Raw genomic sequence first — 19,860 nt, forward strand, 5'->3', positions numbered from 1 at the left:
ACGGGGCTGGAAGGGCGACGACGCATGCGACGCTGCGAGGCTGGCAGGGGATTCCGGAAGGGGCGACGGCAATGGCACTATTCGGAATTCCGAAAATTTTTCCAGAAAGTTTCTAACTCCGACGGATAGTTCTCCTACCGTATTCGTTTCTGTTTCTGAAAAAAATATTTCCACTCCGATACCGTTTCCGAAGATTTTCGAAAAATTTCTGACTGACTGTTCCGTTTCCGAAAATACGTCCGGATTCCGAAAAAATTCTGATCCGTTTTCAACCCTAGTCGCAACAAAAGTATTGTCAATTTTTTGTGTGACAAACACAAATCCTTTTGCAACAAATAAGTACTCTCTTCGTTTTTTTATCATTCACCGTTGACTTTTGGGTCTATTCTGATCAAATTCATCTTATTCAAAAAATTATATAATTATTAATTATTTTATTATGATTTAAATTATTACTAAATAAACTTTGAGAATGACTTATTTATATATATATATATATATATGCACAAAATTTTTAAATAAAATGAACGGTCAAACGTAGATTTAAAGTTAATGCTATAAAACAAAAACCCTAGAGAGAGTAATATTTATAGTAGCATATGTTAAATGAGTATACCCAAACGACCGAGTGTTAACACCAACATGAGAAAAAAAATTGCAAAATAGAAAAAGAAAACACTCCATGTTGTATTTGGTAGTTTTTGTTTTGTTATTATTAATTGTTGCTAAGGTAAATAGAGTGCCAATATTAAAGGCTTATTTTCTTAAATCATAATCCAAGCAATAATATTGATCCCTCCCTTCTATTCTTTTCTACTCACTTCGTTTCATAACGTAAGATGTTTGATTTTTTTACTTGTAATGTTCAATCATTTGTCTTATTCAAAAAATTTTAAAAATATCATTTATTTTGCTTGGGACTTACTCCCTCCGTCCCATATTATATGAGTTTTGACTATTCAGTTGTAATTTTGAACCATTCGCTTATTAAAAAATTTAGTGCAAATATAAAAATTTATAAGTAATACTTAAGCTATTTTTGATAATAAACAAAATAAATAATATTTTTAAATTTTTTTGATAAGACGAGTGGTCAAACATTACCAATAGAAAATCAAAATCTCATAATATATGCGACGGAGGGAGTACTTTATTATGAAAGGAACTTTAAGCACCACTTATTATTTTTTATATTTATACTAAATTTTTGAATAAGACGAACATCAAATGTTAAAAAAAAAATCAAACATCTTATGTTATGAAACGGAGGTAGTAATACTCGTCACGCCATACTTTACCTATTAAAATTTTCAATTTTGCCCTTTGAGATCCCACGTATCTCTAGTGTTCTCATCTAGCAAGGGAGAGTTCCTTCCCTACCAACTTTGATCCATATCAATTGGAAATTAATTGTCCATCACCCAATCCGACATGCTGGTGCCTACTCATCAAACTCAAATTCCACACTGACGATTCATCTCTATTGGCAAGTCGCATATAGGAAGAAAACAGAGGAGTTGAGATAAAAGCCAATCACATTGGAATATAAAACATAAAAAGAATCTTGAGTAATTTGTAAACCCAATAATACTCTAAATTCACTATTTATATCTTGTAGTTGATATAAAACAAAACACATTTGGCAAAATGTGATACTCGGAATTAATTATCTCTGAAGAGTATAAGTTGGTCATGTTTAAAGTGAGAGAAAAGAAGAATAGAGTACCATAGTTGCGTGTGCATTTTGTGCATAATGCACAAGAAGCCGACAATTGTTTTGTGAGCCTACCATAGATATGGTACTATGGCAGGTTGTGTGCCATTTTCAAAACATTGCCTATTAAAATAATTTTTGAAGGACCATACTTTCCTCCTTACATGTATATACTCGAAATGTGAAAGCAACAATTCTTTCTTTTGGCTAGGAAGTTACTGTGGCTGCAAAAAGAACTGCTTGTTTCCTTCACTGGCACGGGCCGATGCAAGAGTGAGGTTGTCAATGGAGACATAAGTAAGAATTGTTCATATTTAATATTTCCTTGTCCTATATTTGGCTTATTCTACAACTCCTTGAATTCCTTCTCTTCGGATCTCAATTTATTCAATCTGGTGTTATTTGAGGTGATTATTGGTATGTCTAGGGATCTTACAGTAGGAATCAACTCCCTCTAGAGATCATCCGCTGGAGAAAAGAGTTATAAAAACATAAAGGTACATAATTTAGGCCCATGTGTTGTCTATGTGCCTTTTCAAAGTTTTTTTTATGCTACCTAGATTAATGGGCAGTAAGATTGAATACTTAGATATCTAGAGGGTGATTGCTTGGCAGCGGTATATTTGCAAACGAAAGATAATATATGAATAAAACTTTTATATACGTGTTTATAACAATCTAAAATTCAAGGCTGGAAAATAAAACAGGATAAAAAAACCTCAAAATCAGCTACAAATTTAGAGTTAAAAATTTAAAATTTAGCTTATAAGTATAAGCATAAGCAAAAGAATAAGAGTGCTACTCTTGTTTCTACTGATGAGGAGGTTATTTTTTTTGTTCATAAACAAATGATCTAGTAGCTATATCCGTGGACGTCAAGTGATATATAGATGCAAAGATCTCTTAGAAGTAGAGGTGCCATGCATCTTACATCTTTTCTAGGAGCGCCTATTGTTTACTTATGTCATGAGAGTTAACATATCATCTTCAGGTTAGTAAAAAAATATCATATGGATAGTGAATAATATAACACAATGGTGTGGCTTAAAACACAAATATCTGAATTAGTTTCCTCTCTAACCACAATGTCATATATCTTTTCTATGGCTTAAAACTAGCATGGTGGCCGATATATATATATCAGAATATGATCATTCATTACCTGCATCACAGGTGAGCAGGGGTGGCAAAATCCTCATTGGGTTTTGGGGCCCGCCCCTACATAGGAAGGGGGCGGGGGAACGTTTCCGCCCATGGGTCCCTAGAAGAATAAGGACCATTAAAAATAGCCTATTCAATTCGGAAAAAAGCCCAACTGCCCATCCCGGTCCATTGGCCCAACTATTAGATTAGCCCTAGGTATAAAAAGAAAGGTGTAAACCCTACACCAAATTCTCTCCCCGTCTAGTATAAAGAGTCCGGTCCTTCCAGCCGTCAGCCGCCGCCTGCACACGTTGCCCCTCACAGCCCCCACGATCCCCAATATCGCCCTCGCCGTCGTCCATGGCTGTCGGTGCCCTATGCCTTCTCATGTCTCCCATCGGTTATGAAGCAGCTCCGCCCCGTCACTCACGCCCACAGGTGACCTACGCCTTCTCATGTCTCATGTTGGTCATGGTGTTGCTCCATATTATCCCCCTACCATCTCCCCTTGTTCCTATCATGTGTGATCTACTTTGGACCTTTTCTTCGGCAAAAGTATGTCGCCTCCCTCTAGACACCGGTGTTCGTTTGCTGACCACCTCCACTAGCCCAACTATTGGGTTAGATCTAAGTATAAAAGGGAAGATGTAAACCCTACACCAAATCCTCTACACCTAGTCCCATGACTCTCGTCTTCGCAGTCACTATTTGTGCATGTCACCCTCATGGCGCTCTCCTGGCCGTCACCAATGTCACCCCTGGACATCACCTATGGCCGTCGGTGTCTCGTGCCTTCTCCATCTCCTGCTAGTCATGGCATGGCTTTATATCATCACGATCTATTCTCTAGGGGCGTCGATGTTCTGACTTCCTCCCACCGTCATCGTTCGCCTACCAATCACCATGCAAGGAACTGGGGCCATGCCCTCTAGGGGATCAGGGCCTTTTACCCCCATTTACCTTTGCCCGGGGATGATCAGGACAGTCCATGTCCAACCACGCCCCACTGCCAATCCTACAGGTAAGTGCTTCTAACTAGCAATTGATTTTCCTATTTGTGCAACTATAGCTCAACTTCCATAAATATGCGTTTATTAATATAATGTTTTAATTCTCATGTAAAATAGTAAACTAAATATGTTTTTTTCTGGTGTGTGACTAAAAGCTTAGGCTTCACTTTACCAAGCAAGATTTAGTAATTTGCCGGTAGCAAGTCATTTGTGTTTGGCTCATTAAGTGGTCTGCTTTGTTTAGTTGTTAGTATCACACTTCACAAGGTATGGGGATACTGGGAATGTTTTGGGTGTTATGTGTGCTTTCCATTAGCTTGTACAAAAAAAATTATCTTCTGCTTCATTTTAGCTGACCATCATAGCATCGACGGATGCAAAACCACCAGCGATGGGGAAACGTATTGTTTGTGAGACACTGGATTGTGGGGCCATGGATGGTCAACTTGATTTACTTTTTTTTTGAAGGCTCACCAGGATAGATACAAACATGATTTGAAGAATTTAGTTCACTAGTAAATTTAATTTTATGTTACTATTTTCTCTACTACTTAAATGATTACCTGGTTACAGATTTATGGTGCCAGTACTAATTTTAAACTTATTTATTTTTGTTGAGGGTATTGAAGCACTAAATTTAAACATACTAAGCACATAAAACACAATTACAGATAATATAGCTGCCATCATATATGAGTTTTATGCGCAAGAGAAAATTAAATAAGTGAGAAATAATCCATCTCAACAAGAGAAAGAGAGGACTAATTGTTTCTCCGACGAGGCTACGACGGTGTATAACGAGGGAGAAACAACAGCTATGTCTCAGCACGTGAATCGAGCCATCTCAACATGCAAAAATCCATTTTATTATTATTTTTTCATTTGAGATGGCTCGTCTCTCACAACTGTACAGGTTGTTGTCTCTCCCTCCCTGTGCCCCGTTACAGGAGTAACAATCCTATCTCCTTATGTTGATATAACTCATATTTCTCTCATTTAGTTGATTCTCTCTTGCATGTAAACATCTTATATAATATAATGGCAAATATATTAACTCTAATTCTGTTTTTATATGCTTATTTTTAATTGAGTGCTGCAATACACTTCCATCCAACTCCCAACAAAAATAAATTTATATAAAATATATACTGATACAACAAACTGTAGCCAGGTAATCATTTAAGCAGTAGAGAAATACCAACGTAAAATTAAATGTATTAGTGAAATACACTCCATGAATCATGATTGTATATATCCTAGTGCCAAATCAAAGTTGACCGTCCATGGGCCAACCATCCAGTGTCTCACAAAACCTGCCTTCGTCCACCCCTGGTCGCTGCTGCGTCCGTCGATCGATGCTGCGATGGACGGCTCAGATCGAGCGGAAGATGACTCTTGGTGCTCCAAGTTAAATGCAAACCACACGTAGCAACAAAAGCCTTCCAAGTATCTTTGCAATTCTTTGTTGTGTTGCCTTTTACAGCCTACATACATTGCAACTCATATACTTGAATTTAGTTTTGCTACAAAGATAATCAAATTACCCCCCCCCCTCCTAACCCCTTGTTAAGATATATAGCATGATGTTTTTTTGGTGTTATATGTTCTTTGCATTAGTACTCCTAATAAAACATATCTTCCACTCAATCTCAGTCGTCTTCGTAAGATCAAACGGAAGCAAAACCACCAGCGATGGAGAAACATAGTTCGTGAGACGCTGGGTAGTAGGACCATGAATCGTTAACTTGATTTGCTGTTTTTCTTTGTGGACAGCTCATCACCAAGATATATACAAACATGATTTTAGGAATTCATTTCAATAGTACAATAAAATTTATGTTAATATTACTCCACTACTTAAAATCATTAGTGTACACATTCGCTGACAAGTGTGTCACCACCTATTAGTAGTGACGCGTCTAGCTAATAATTTAAGTAGTAGAGAAAATATTAACATAAATTTTAAGCAGTAGAGAAATGAATTTCTTAAATCGTATGTCTGTATGTATCCCAGTGACCTGCCTCCAAAGAAAAACAGCAAGTCAAGTTGGCCATCCATCCATGGCCCCACCAGCCAGTGTCACGCGAACCATCCCCTTCCTCCACCCCTGGCCGTTGTCGCCACCGTCGATTCTTGATGGACGGCTCAGATCGAGCAGAAGATATGGTTCATTAGGTGTTAATGCACTGGGCATATAACCAAAAAAAACCTTTCCTAGTACATTTAAACCCTCCCGCTCTGGCCTCGCCTCTCCCTTTGGAAAGCTTTCATGGCGGCGTGAGATAATCTCCAGTGCTCGTGCAGTTCCATCGATCATTCCTTTCCTGATTCGTAGGCGAGTCCACATCTCCATCGATTCCCTGCAAGATTTGGTCGAGTGATTTGGGGGGAGCGGGGATTGGATTTGGGGGCAATGGCTGCTTGGGGTAAGAGAGCTAATGGTGTCCAAGGTTTCGGGGCGTCCTCCTCCTCCTCGGGTTTTGGTGGGGCGGCGGGCAAAGAGAAAGGGATCCGGATCTTGGATGTTGCGGCGCCGGAGATCCCGCGGCGGCGGTGCGGGTTATCTTTGGGGGTAGATGATGGTGGGGTGGGGGTGGTGAGGGAGGAGGCGGCGGCGCCGGCGCCGCCGGCGCTCGCGAGGGCGCGGGGGTGCGACGTGTATGTAGGGTATGGGGGCGGTGGCGCGGCGGCGGTGGAGCGGTTCGTGGTGTGGCTGTGCGCGGAGATGGAGGCGCTCGGCGTGCGCTGCGTGGCGGCGGACCGGAGCCGGTGCCGCGACGCGCCGTCGCACGCGGCCGCGCGCGCTGCGATGGACGTCGCGGTGGCCGGCGTGGTCGTCGTCGCACCAGCGTCGCTGGGGAACCCCTACTGCCTGGATGAGATCCGGGCGTTCGTGGAGCGGGGCAGGCTCGTGCCGGTGTTCGTCGGGCTCGGCAAGGGCGACTGCCGCGCGGACGACGTCGTGGAGGGGAACAGCCACCTGTGGGGGAGGTTCGGAGGCCACCTGTGGAAGGTCTACGACGGCGGCGAGCGGGAGTGGAGGGAGGCGGTGGACGCCCTGTTCCGGGCGGATCCGGCCGTGGAGGTGGACGCCGGGAACCAGAGGCACCGCCTGATCGACCTGCTCGAGATCATCGGATCGAGGCTTGGGCGCCGCACGGTGGCCGAGACCATCCGGTCATGGCGCTCGGCGGACGCGGTGCATCGTGAGCTTCCCTTCCCCCGCAACGCCTGCTTTGTCGGAAGGGAGAGGGAGCTGCTCGACCTCGAGTCTATCCTCGGCGGCGATAAGGCTACCGGGAAGAGACCGACGCATCTGGTCGAGGTCGAGGTGTTCGGCGAGGCGGCGTTCATGGACGGCATCGCCTGCATCTCCGGCCCGTCCGGCTCTGGGAAGACGGAGCTGGTGCTGGAGTACGCGCACCGGCACGCCATGGAGTACAAGAAGGTATTGTGGGTTTGTGGCGAGGCGAGGTACCTGCGCATGGGGTACCTCAAGCTCGCCGACCAGCTCGGCCTGGCCGTCGGCGACGACCTATCGCTCATCGCCGCCGGTGACAGGAGCAGCAGCGGCAGAAAGGAGTGGGTCTTTCGTGGCATCGAGGGCGACGCCATTGCCAAGATCAAGAAGGAGCTCTCGCGTGAGATCCCCTACCTCCTCGTCATCGACAACCTCGAGAGCGAGACGGACTGGTGGGACAGCCGCGACGTGCATGAGCTCCTTCCTGGCGTTGTCGCCGGCGCCGCTGCGCGCAGCCATGTCATCATCACGACGACGCGGCTGCACCGGCTGCAGAGGGTAAGAACGTTCTCGCTTGCGCCATCCCTGGCGGCGGAGGAGGCCATGCTGCTGATGACGAACAAGGGAGCTCTCGAGTTTTGCGGCGAGGACGCCATCGCCCTGAGGTCGATCGAGCAGAAGGTACGTGGCGTGCCTCTCGCCCTCGCACTCGTCGGCGCGATCCTGTCCGAGCTTGCCGTCGAGCCGGCCGAGCTCCGGCGAGCGATGAACGACGCGTCGTACCGCGCGCCGACGTGGGAGGAGGCAGACGAGCCGGCGCTGCGGGACAACCCAGGCCTGGTGCAGCTGCTCGACGTGTGCTTCGCGCTGCTGGACGAGGAAAAGGACGGCCTCGGCGCGGCGGCGGCACGGATGGTCGAGACCAGCGGCTTCTTCGGTCCGTCACCGATCCCGGTGGCCTTGCTGGCGGCGGCCGCCGGCGGCGAGCCGAAGAGGCGGCTATGGAAGCAGATGAAGCTCGCGCTGCGCCTCTCATGCTCCTCCCGGAGAGCGTCCAAAGCAGCATCCGGCCGCCGCGCCTCCGCCGAGCCGGAGCCGCTGGTGGCGCTGCTGCGGCTCGGGATCGCACGGCGGTGCACGCGGGCGACAACCGTCTCCGTGCAACGCGTGTTCGCGCTCTTCGGCCGCAAGATCGTCGGCTCCGGCCAGGAGGCCGCCCGCCGCGCCGTCCGCGCCGTCGCGGCCCTTGCTTCCGTGGAGGAGCACGCCGAGCACGCGTGGGAGGCGTGCCTGTCGGTGTTCAAGTTCGCGCCGGCCGTCGCCATCGACCTGCCGACGAAGGAGCTCCCCCAGTTCGTGACGCGCCTCGCCGTGCCGCTCACGGCGCACGGCGTGACCGCGTACTCGTCGTACGCCGCCGTCACCGACCTGCTCGTGGAGGCCGCCGACGCAGTCCGCGCCGAGGAGGAGAGGTTCGTGGCGAGCGGCAGCGTCAACCTGGACCCGCCCCTGTACCACGAGCTTGCACTGTCCAGGGCAGAGCTGATGAAGATGCGTGCCAAGCTCATGCTCCGAGGGGGCGAGTTCACGCTCGCCGAGAACCACATCTTGACGGCGATCACCATCCTGGACGTGGTCTCCGGCGACGATCACCCAGAGACGCTGGCGGCAAGGGCGACTTTAGACCACATTCTGCAGGTTCAGCCGGAGTAATTTGCGGGTTTAGGACTTAGGGCTTTAGGGTGGGTTTGAAAACGTGGAATCTTACGTCTCTCTCGTGGGAATTCCTGTGAAGCTAGTAGTACACCCTGCTCGTTGCTGCGGTTTTAGTTGTGTTGTTATTGTTTTGTAATTGTTTGTTTTAAGAATTCTTTTTATACTTTTGTATTGTTTTTGGAACTATTGTTGATTAATAATAATACAGAAAAACTATAGAACGGCATGTCATTCGGATGGTAGTTAAATGAAGTTTTTGTCACGCTCGAGCGGGAGAGCTAAACGGAGTTTTTGCCACATGCGTCTTTTCTGCTACGTGATTAGCCGACGGCGCACGCGCCCGCGCATGCGACCTCAATTAATTTGCCTATGTAGATTGATCATCAGCCGGCTGATTGAGAGCATGTATATATATTTGCATGCATGCATGGCTAGCTGTTGCATGCGTGCCTACACACGCCTGTCCCCTCTGATGTGCAGCTGCTAGATAGATTAGCTACTAGACATCCGATCTCCTTTTCGCTTTCCTCACCTCGGCTCGTGCGGCTACCGGACGGCGGTGGGTTCGTCGGAGGAGTCCGTAAGCATCCGATCATGCGCCATGAAGTGGAGGCTAGCTGCCGCCGTCGTCATCTGATACATGTTGATACCTTCTGATATCACGTGATATATGATGATACCTTCTGATATCTCTTAGAACCTAGTGGATTGATACATGTTGATACTTTCTGGTATCTTTTGGTATCATCTGACACATGATGATACTAATTGGTATCATCTAATTTCCATATAGAAATCAAGTGATATCTATCGATACTTACTGATACATGTTGATACATATTGATATCATATGATACCACTTAGAACCATATGGTACCGCTTGGTACCACCTGGTACCATATGATACCTGCATCTTTTTGAGCTTTGCTTGTCATACGACACTATGATACCAAATGATACCAACTGGTATCATACCAGTGGTATCATCTGGTACCAGCTACGTACTGGTACATGAGGTGCATCTGTGCGCGAAGACAATGGAGGCGTGCGACACGCTGCGGGGGGAGCGACAACGCCATGGTGCGCTGGCATGACAACGTGGAGGCGCGTGACGCGTTGGTGTGACAACGCGGAGGCGTGCGACGCGGAGGCGTGGTGGCACGACGATGTGGAGGCACACGAAGGCGCGTGTGGCGTGGAGGCATGGAGACGGGCGATGTGGAGGACACCCATACATTAAAAATATCGTCCGGACGGTAATCCGTACGCTAGCAGTTCTAATAATAATAATAATAATAATAATAATAATAATAATAATAATAATAATAACAATAATAATAATAATAAGGGTTTAAGGTTAATTGCATGGGTCTGCTCATATGTGTACGAACACGCACGTAGTATTGATTGGTGAACATGACTTAGGCTTCACCGCTTTGGCTTAGCTAACGGGATACATATTCCACACATATTATGGGACCACAAACAGACAACACCCTCCTCACTCAAGTAGTTTAGAGCATGTATAACAGTATAGACAACCGTTGTCTACTTGGTATAAGCAGACAACTAAACAGACAAGTTGTACATGGATAGTCTAATTGTTTGTCTGTATAATATTTAATACACTATTCTTTATGTCTTGTATTTGTTGTATGCAACCAATGCATGATGTTTTCTATAGAAAATATTGCATGCAACTTGAAAGCACATGTTCAAGCAGTAGACAAACAAAGAGACAACGTCCAATTTTTTGTTGAGTTAATGATGTCACGTATGATAATTAATCTGACGTGGATATATATATATATGAACGACCATTGTGGACATGCCCAGTTGCACGTTGTCACATCGTTACTGCAAGTTTCCGTGTGTCTAATTCCGTTAATAGAATCCGTGTAATCACATGAAATTAATTTGGTTTCTAAAAACAAGTATCTTAATTTTGGTTCTGTTGAAAAAATATAACTTAAACTGTCTTAAAGGACTCCTTACTTGAAAGAACCATCCACTTAAATTGTCAAACTTTCTGAAATATAACTTTTCCACTCAAAAATTTTCTACGCGAACTAAAACGAGTTACCCATAAAGTTTCTATAAATTCATTTTGAAACTTTCTGCATGAGTGAAATATTTCTACTGATAAACTTTCTACCGAATAAAAAATTGGTTTGAATTTATTCAAAGATAAAGTATTACAATTAATTTTGTGTGTGTTAGATGTCTACGTATTTAATGCTCATAGTATATTGTTTGCTAGAGATGATATTTGCAAAAATAAAATCACATAATCATTCCATATATACTCGATTTGCTTCATCTCCTGTATAGCACAGTTCTCCCTTATTAAAAAAAACGAACTTTTAGTTATGAATATGAACATCTATTTGTTCGTATGAATATGGACATCCATTTGTTCAGCTTTATTTCTAACAATTTATTTCTTTTGGGATGGAGGGGATACATGTCTCCTTCCATTAGGAACGCTCGAGCACATAAACAATGAGGATGCTTATATTTATCTAATTCATTACATAATAATATGTCAAAAAGATTAGAATCAGATAAGGTGTATTTCCTATGATCAACACCAACATATATCTTAACATCTTACAGGTAATTCCAAACAGTTAAACAAATTTAAAACCAATGCAATGCCTAAAATTGTATCGGCAAAATATGAGCAACAGTGTAAATCTCGTATGCATCACTTGTAAACTGCAAGGAAATTAATTAGCCAATGCTATCTGTCCATGAGTCCATCGATCTTGATTGGACGAGTCTGTACCATTTACCGATATGTTTTAATTAGCCGATGTTTCTCGCATGCATATATATATATATTTGTACCAATTCATCTCGAAACGACAAGACACGTATAAAGGAATAACAAGATGGAACTGCCATGCTTCTCACTGAATACTTGATCCAACACTTCATCAGGTTTTTGAAATCATGTCAAACAGTAGTAAAATGAGTTATCCCGTGTTCATGAATCTAGAGTTGTCAGCCAAGAGAAATTGCACCAGTGATAACGATTATAATTAGGAGAAAAACGGGACGGGTGTTTTTCACCAACCCACCCGACATAAGGCTTATGGAAAGGACGTGGAAAAGAAAAATGGATACCCATGTTATCCGACCCAAATCCATTAAAAAATATGGGTAAGGATATGTGAAGAGCTATATCCGTCTACATATCACATATTATTAAATATATAATAAAATATATTATAAGCCAATATATAAACATGAAAAATATATTATGAGTCTACATATAAATAAGATAAAAATCTATTTTTTAGAAAAAAAATGGGTTAGAATATGAGACATGCATGGGATATATTATCCGGCACTCCTCGTTCCAAATTCAAAAGAAAATATGGGTTAGAAACTTAGAATATGAGAATGTCGTGGTCCCACCGTAGCCGACTTGATTTCACCCCTAATTATAATTAAGGATCGGCTAAGACATATATCGTTTCTTGTTATTAATTAATTATACTGACTCATGTATAGTGGACTTTTGGGGCATGAACACCGAGAAACACGCATGTTGCAGCTGTATACAGGATATTGGCAATGAATGAAGAAATTAATCAAGATGCAACGGACATATTAATTCGTTTTGTCATGGCTATATCTGATGGCTGGGTACCTGGGAATATCTTGGTGATTTGGCTCAATTAGAGCTCTTGTTTTGTAGCCACGATAAAGGAGAGAGAAGATTCCACTGCCCTCCAAATCTTGCAGAAACAAAACCTCTTTTCTACTCAGATCATATCGTAAGCTTTTTCAAACGCACAAAACAGTCAATAGTCTATCGTAACCATAGTGGGAAAAAAACCAGCTTTTAATGAAAAAAACACGATTAGACTGGTAGGGGTGATTGTTTGGATGTTTCATGAAAAAACCAAACAACATATTTACAAACGATAAATAATTTATGAATAAAAATTTTATATACATATTCTTAACGATTTAAAAACCAATGCTGAAAAATAAATAACGGTGAAAAAACTCCAAAATTAAATCTAAATTTAAGATTAAAAATTTAAATTTTGGCTTATAAGTGTAAGCATAAACCAAAAGATGGAGTAAATGGCCCTTAAATGCCCACATAAGGATATGTATGGATCGATCCGCGGATAATTTAGGGTCAGCTCTAATTCAATAAAATAAAATTTAGTTTATTCAGTTGGACTACAGTCAACCATAAAATACTCGTGAGTCAACCGACGATAATCCCTACACCCACGTCTTCGTGGATTGATAATTCACATGGTATTTTTGACAGAAAAAAAAGTATGAAATAGGTGTGCTAGACGGGATTATTATTGGTCTAGGCATAGGCATAGATAGGACCACCTCCTAACCATGCATTTTGTGAAAAAGCACGGTTTAACTATCTAGCCCATCAGTCACACTAGAGGACCGGTGAACTAAGCGGGTCTGTTGGGTCACTCACCAGTCCGGATTTTCCTTATTACGATCATAACCCAACAACCGGATTTATTTTCAGTGGACCCATAAAACAATCAATAGTTACGATAACTCGAATGATGTATCTTTATCAACTAGGAAATAATGTGAAATTTATCCAAAATAGTTCAACAATGGCTACCCATGAAAAGATACGGTGGGTTTAGTCGCAGAGAAGAGAAAATCAATCACCCTTATTTTTTCACTCCTCCTTATTGTTATTTGACAAAATTTAAATTTTCAATCTTAGATTTAGAGTTAATTTTAGAGTATTTTCAGTGAAGTTTATTTTTCGGCCTTGGTTTTTTGGTTTTTTGATCGCTAAGAATACGTATATAAATTTTTTATACATAAATTATTATTTTTAAATATGCCGTTTGTCTTTTTTAATAAAAAAATCATGCAAACAATCACCCCCAATATTTTCTTTCATTTCTACTACCAGTCGACAATCGTAGTGCTACTACTTGCTACTACTGCCTAGTTCCAAAATGCTCGTTATATGCAAGGATTGCTTTTGGAGCAGAGATTTGCTCCGGTAAAAAAATAAAAAAAAACCTCAAGATACCGATACCATCCGATACGTACCAATTTATTTATGATCTTTCAAGTATATTGTGGTTGTTAAAGAAAGCATGAGCATAGCATCTTAATAGCAAACAGGATGATATGTAGCACTGCATCTGCAGTAGCGCACTGATATATGGAGTACTTGCTCACATGTCAATCTATCGTGTATTCGTGTTAATTACTGCGTGTATTCGTGTTAATTACTGGTTTGTCAAATTATATTGGTCCCGTGATGTAGGCATGCTCTGTCTATGTTTACTGTTTCGAAGTTGTAAATATTAGCCCCTCATTTTTCATTTCTTAACCTTGCTGGTGACACGTCACATGTTTGCCTCCAATATTATGGTATAGTGGCTGAAACATTGATGGGGAGAGATGGAATTTTTCTTCAAAAATAAAATATTGGGTTTTTTCATGGGAGCTTTATTTTTTGTATCATTACCCTTATTTATTAAGAGCTGAAATTGTGTGGACTAGATTTATAGCAAATAAATTGTCATGGAGGATGGAGATAAATTTATCGTATGTTATTGGAACACAGTTTACATTTCCATCGGGAGAATTTCACTCCAATGTGGATTTAAAATGTTGGGTTTTAGATCCTCAATCCTCTGCAGTTCTTGTTTCAATAAAATTTTCACCTGAAAAGTAATGAAACAAGTGCGAAAAGTAATGAAAACCATGAGAAACAGCTAGCCTGACATATATTTCAATGGCTTGGGGTTGTCAATTGCCACCCTACTATTTCTACTAGAAGACAATATTTACTAGTAGCTGAATATTATGGATGCCAAAAAGTCCTTCAGTATTTGACGGTTGACTTGAGCCATCTGTTGCTTATGGTGAAAAGTGAAAACGCATTGCTACTGATGAACGGGAAAAGTCTGGGTAATTAAATTTCAAGTGATTTTTATCCACGTTTCCACATTATGGACGGTATATAATTAACAAGTAGTCTGGTTAAATTAACTCCTCTCTCTTAATTGTGCAAGGGAACTCACATGTTTATTAATTGCGTTGTTTTACAGTAATTTGAGGTACTAAAGATTTTGGCATAAAAATTTGGTACATTAAGATGTATCTCAATATATCAATTGTTAGTCGGCCAGTCAAACACGTATATATTAAGATACATCTGTATCTCAATATATCAATTGTTAATTTGTCATAAAAATTTTTTAATACATATAAAAAACAGAGTCAAACATTTGGGATGAAAGTAGTATATCTTAAGAGTTATTGGTACTTAATAAGATTTTAAAAGTTTAATCTTAATATTGTCTAACACGTACGAAGTATGGAGCCGAAGAGAGCAGTGTGCAAAGAGCTGCAGCGTCCCCCTCTTTATTTCTGGTTTAGTTGCTCACTAATGAGGTGGTAGTTAACTAGTTAATGGTGTTGTCTGATTCATAAATAAAAGAAACTGTACCAAACAGCGCAGAAACTGTACCACTGCACAGCGCGTCATGTCCTTCAAACCCTACCTTTCTGCGTGGCAACATGAGCAGACGACACATGCCTTCCAAATTAACACCTGCATATTATTATTACTATTATCATGCATGGTTCATCATTCAGGACACCATCATGTTATTAAGAATTTAAGATTGGAGGCTTCAGAGAGGTCGAGACTTCAGTGCTTTTGCTTTGTACTCATCAGTACCGCTTAGGCTATACACCTACACGCACATGCACGCAGTTTGTCATCTGATTGAAAATTCGTAACTAATCCTACAATTACCTGGCTAATCAAATCACAAACTGAAGCCATGCATGCACATTGTGTATGCAAATGCAAGTGTGGTCGACTCCGATCCGCCGTCGGATCGTGGTCGGACGGCTACGAACCCATGCTCTGTCCCTCTATCTCCTTTGACCCCAAGTCAAACACAGCTGCAGAACTCCCGCCAAATTTGAAATTTTTTCTCTCCTTCCACTTAACCTTGGCACTCAGAACTGCCAGAAGCTTCACGGATTAATTGCTCCCGCCGATGATTGCCGCCATCCATTGAATGCCAAGAGCGGCGATCTGCTTTCCTCGATCCAAAGAAAAAGGTTGCGGTTGTTGCGCGCGTTTGCAAAAGGCGCTCCAATTCATTCGCTGGATCCGTGCTCCTACGCACCTACTTGGCGTTACTCCGCCGTGTCGGTCGATCGCTTCCTTTTTAAGCGTCCTGCCGCTTTCTTGGATCGGATCTCGGTCGTCGTCGGCCATGGCGACGGCGGCGGCGGTGTTGGTCGGAGTGGTGGTGATCATGGCGGCGGCGGCGGTGGATGGGCTCGGGGTGAACTGGGGCACCATGGCGACGCACCGGCTGCCGCCCAAGGTGATGGCGCGGCTGCTCAAGGACAATGGGTTCAAGAAGGTGAAGATCTTCGACGCCGACGCGACCACCATGTCGGGGCTCGCCGGCACCGGCATCGAGACGATGATCGCCGTCCCGAATGATATGCTCGCCGCCGTCGGCGACTACGGCCGCGCGAGGGAGTGGGTGAAGGAGAACGTCACCAAGTACAGCTTCGATGGCGGCGTCAACATCAGGTACGTCGCCGTCGGGAACGAGCCGTTTTTGAAGGCCTACAATGGCATGTTCGACCATGTCACCGTGCCGGCGCTGAAGAACATCCAGCGCGCGCTGAACGAGGCCGGGTACGGGAAGGATATCAAGGCGACGGTGCCGGTGAACGCCGACGTGTACGACTCGCCGGCGAGCAACCCGGTCCCGTCGGCGGGGAAGTTCCGGGACGACGTCGCCGGCATCATGACTGACATGGTCAGGTTCCTCAACCACAGCGGCGCGCCGCTCACCGTCAACATCTACCCCTTCCTCAGCCTCTACGGCAACGAGGACTTCCCGCTCGACTACGCCTTCTTCGACGGCGGCCCGCCGCCGAAGCCGGTGGTGGACAACGGCATCAACTACACCAACGTGTTCGACGCCAACTTCGACACGCTGGTGTCGGCGCTGAAGAAGATCGGCTTCGGCAACCTGCCGATAGTGATCGGCGAGGTCGGGTGGCCGACGGACGGCGACAAGCACGCGACGGTGCCGTACGCGCAGCGGTTCTACTCCGGCCTGCTCAAGCGGCTGGCGGCGCGGCGGGGCACGCCGCTCCGGCCACGCGCCCGCATCGAGGTGTACCTGTTCGGGCTCATGGACGAGGACACCAAGAGCGTGGCGCCGGGCAACTTCGAGCGGCACTGGGGCATCTTCACCTACGACGGCCGGCCCAAGTTCCCGCTCGACCTTCGCGGCGACGGGCGGCCGGCGATGCCGGTGCCGGCGAAGGGCGTCAAGTACCTGCCCCGGCGGTGGTGCGTGCTGAGCCCGAACGCCAGCGACGCCAGCCGGCTAGCCGACAACGTCGGCTACGCGTGCTCCCGCGCCGACTGCACGGCGCTCGGGTACGGGTGCAGCTGCGCCGGGCTGGACGCGCGCGGCAACGCGTCGTACGCGTTCAACGTGTACTACCAGGCGCAGGGGCAGGAGGACTCGGCGTGCGACTTCCAGGGCCTCGCCGTCGTCACCGAGGACGACCGGGACGTGTCGCAGGGCGCCTGCAACTTCAGCGTCCAGGTCGCCGCCGCCGCCACGGCCGCCGCTGCCGCCGCCGCTGAGGTGGCGGCGTGCACGGCGGCCGTGCTGGCCGCGCTTCTCGTGTTGGCCTGAACTCGTACGCGACTGTAGATAGGTGAATCCTATGGAAATTTGTACCACTGTATACTTTGTTTATTTATTTCTGCTTATTTATAAGAGTACCGTTTCTGCATAAGAAAAAAAAATTGCGTAATTTTCGGCCTATCACGAAGCAAGCCCGGCCCAATTGAAGAAGAAATTTCGGCCTGTTGAGCATTCACTATTAAATTCAGCCCAATTATGGAGAAGGCTTAACATGGAGAAATTCCGGGCCCAATTTTATACGACCAAGAACGGAAATTCGGCCTTCTTAACGTGGCCCATGAAAAGAATGAGCCCACTTCACTTGCGTTCAGGGCCCGAATAACTTTCGGCCCGCAACGGATTGGCAGTTACTTCGGCCCATTCCATTTAGGCCCAAAGTAAAATCACGGGCAATTCTACATTCCGCCCAAGAGAACATTTGGTCATGCACCATTACATACGTAACACCAAACTCACACGCTCGTGAATAGGCCGAATTTTTTGAATTTTGAATTTTATTTATTAAATAATTTACACATTTAATTTTGTATTTCAAAAAATTACAAAACTAAGCTATTGCCGCCCTCCGGGAGGGCGGAAAGGTGACGTGGCAAACGGCCACTTGGTCGCGACGAAGTCGGAAACGGCGGCAAAGGGCGGCAGGGACCTAAATGCAAAATTTGTCGTGCGAGGGTGGAAAGGGCCTAAATGCAAAATTTGTCGTGCCACCCGGTAATTTTTCGATTGAACCACGGTTAGATACATATATGTATAACATATATAATTATTAAATCATAAATAGTTACTTGGCAGCCCGAGAAAAAATTAAACAAAATATGCTGCTACCGAGACTTTGACCTCTAGTCTCCTAGGTAGAAGAGTGGGTCAATGACCACTAAGCTATGATAGTAATTATGATCAAATAATTACATATGTTTTACATATACGTATTTAACTACGGTTCGATCAAAAAATTCTCGTTTCAATAGAAAATTCCCGAGCGACAAGGCAAATTTTGCATTTAGGCCCTTTCTGTCTCCGTCGTTTCGGACCGTCTGTTGCGACCAAGTGACCGCTTGCCACGTCATCTTTCCGTCCTCCTAGAAGGCGGCAGGAGGTTTGTTTTGTGTTTTTTGAAATACAAAATTAAATTGATAAATTATTTAATAAATAAAATTCAAAATTCAAAAACATCTGAATATGCCCCCGAACACATGTTCTAATAGATGAAAGCCAATGACACATCTTAATCTCATTAAATTCCTATTGAAAAGCCACTTGTCATAAGTTAATAGTTAGCTTAGGAAAAAATTGAGTAAGCAATGTTGATGCGAAAAGTTGTGCGAGAAATCATATTCTTTTGGAAGCATGGCATAAATAACCGATACCTCCATTGGTTATTTTGCATACGTCCTACACCCACATTTTAGAAACTGGAATCGAAGCTGGACACTAGAAAGTGAATGAAAATATGTTAGAATCAGACCATGTTGAGGACTCTAACTCTGACTTAATTAAAAACTTCTTATTTTCATCAATTATCGATATGCACCTTTGTCCATAGAATTGATTCTTTTAGGATGAATAGAATAAAAGTTAGAAGTGTCGCATAAACAACCCCACATGGTGATTTTATAAAGCCATTCGATAAACCCCATATTATAAAAAAAAACAATTCAACAATCATGCTGCACCGACCTCTTGCATATATATGATACACATTCTCTATTCTCTATATATAACTCACTTTGCTTAAAAACATACTACTCACACTCGTCATTCATTAGATTTATCATCTCTTGAAATATACATACTTTTAACGTTTTAAAATATAAATATTTTTATGTTGTTATCCTAATTAGGTTGGGTCAAACATACACCTCTAAAATCTTACTGATGACATTTTGAATTTTAAATGGTTTATTCTCGTTCAAAGCTTCTATAGGAAATTATTGATATGACGTGAATCATGTAAATCATGACTTTACATGACAAGAATATTTATATTATAGTGTAAACTAAAATACCATAAATACAAAACGGAGTGAACGCATCTTTACGATTTCCACCGCTTTGCAAAGGCTATATTTTTTCTTTTTTTAAAAAAGAGCAACGCAATGAGAAATACCTAAATTGCACCATTTAGCCCTAACCCCTTATTTCAACCCCCTCCTCTCCACTATTCCCTGGCGGCGGCGAGGCGGGAGTCCGGGACGCGGGGCGCCACCACCAAAATTCGTTCGAAAACCTACCCCGTCTATCCCCGCCGTCCGGCGACCGCACCGCCTCCTTCCTGCCGGAGCGAATCGCGCCGCCACCCC

At 44.0% G+C, this 19,860-nt stretch overlaps 2 protein-coding genes across 2 annotated transcripts; both read left to right on the forward strand.

Annotated features, from left to right (window-relative positions):
- The first annotated feature begins 6,281 nt into the window (after positions 1-6,281).
- Positions 6,282-8,822, forward strand: LOC121055708. The gene has a single exon (XM_040528636.1). It carries the CDS (start codon positions 6,282-6,284, stop codon positions 8,820-8,822), a length of 2,541 nt encoding a protein of 846 aa, XP_040384570.1.
- Positions 8,823-15,972: 7,150 nt separating this feature from the next.
- Positions 15,973-17,727, forward strand: LOC102701396 (glucan endo-1,3-beta-glucosidase 8-like). The gene has a single exon (XM_040528900.1). It carries the CDS (start codon positions 16,091-16,093, stop codon positions 17,546-17,548), a length of 1,458 nt encoding a protein of 485 aa, XP_040384834.1. The 5' UTR covers positions 15,973-16,090; the 3' UTR covers positions 17,549-17,727.
- The last annotated feature ends 2,133 nt before the right edge of the window (positions 17,728-19,860 follow it).

Source organism: Oryza brachyantha, chromosome 11 (assembly GCF_000231095.2).
Source record: "Oryza brachyantha chromosome 11, ObraRS2, whole genome shotgun sequence".
NCBI classification, from domain to species: domain Eukaryota; kingdom Viridiplantae; phylum Streptophyta; class Magnoliopsida; order Poales; family Poaceae; genus Oryza; species Oryza brachyantha.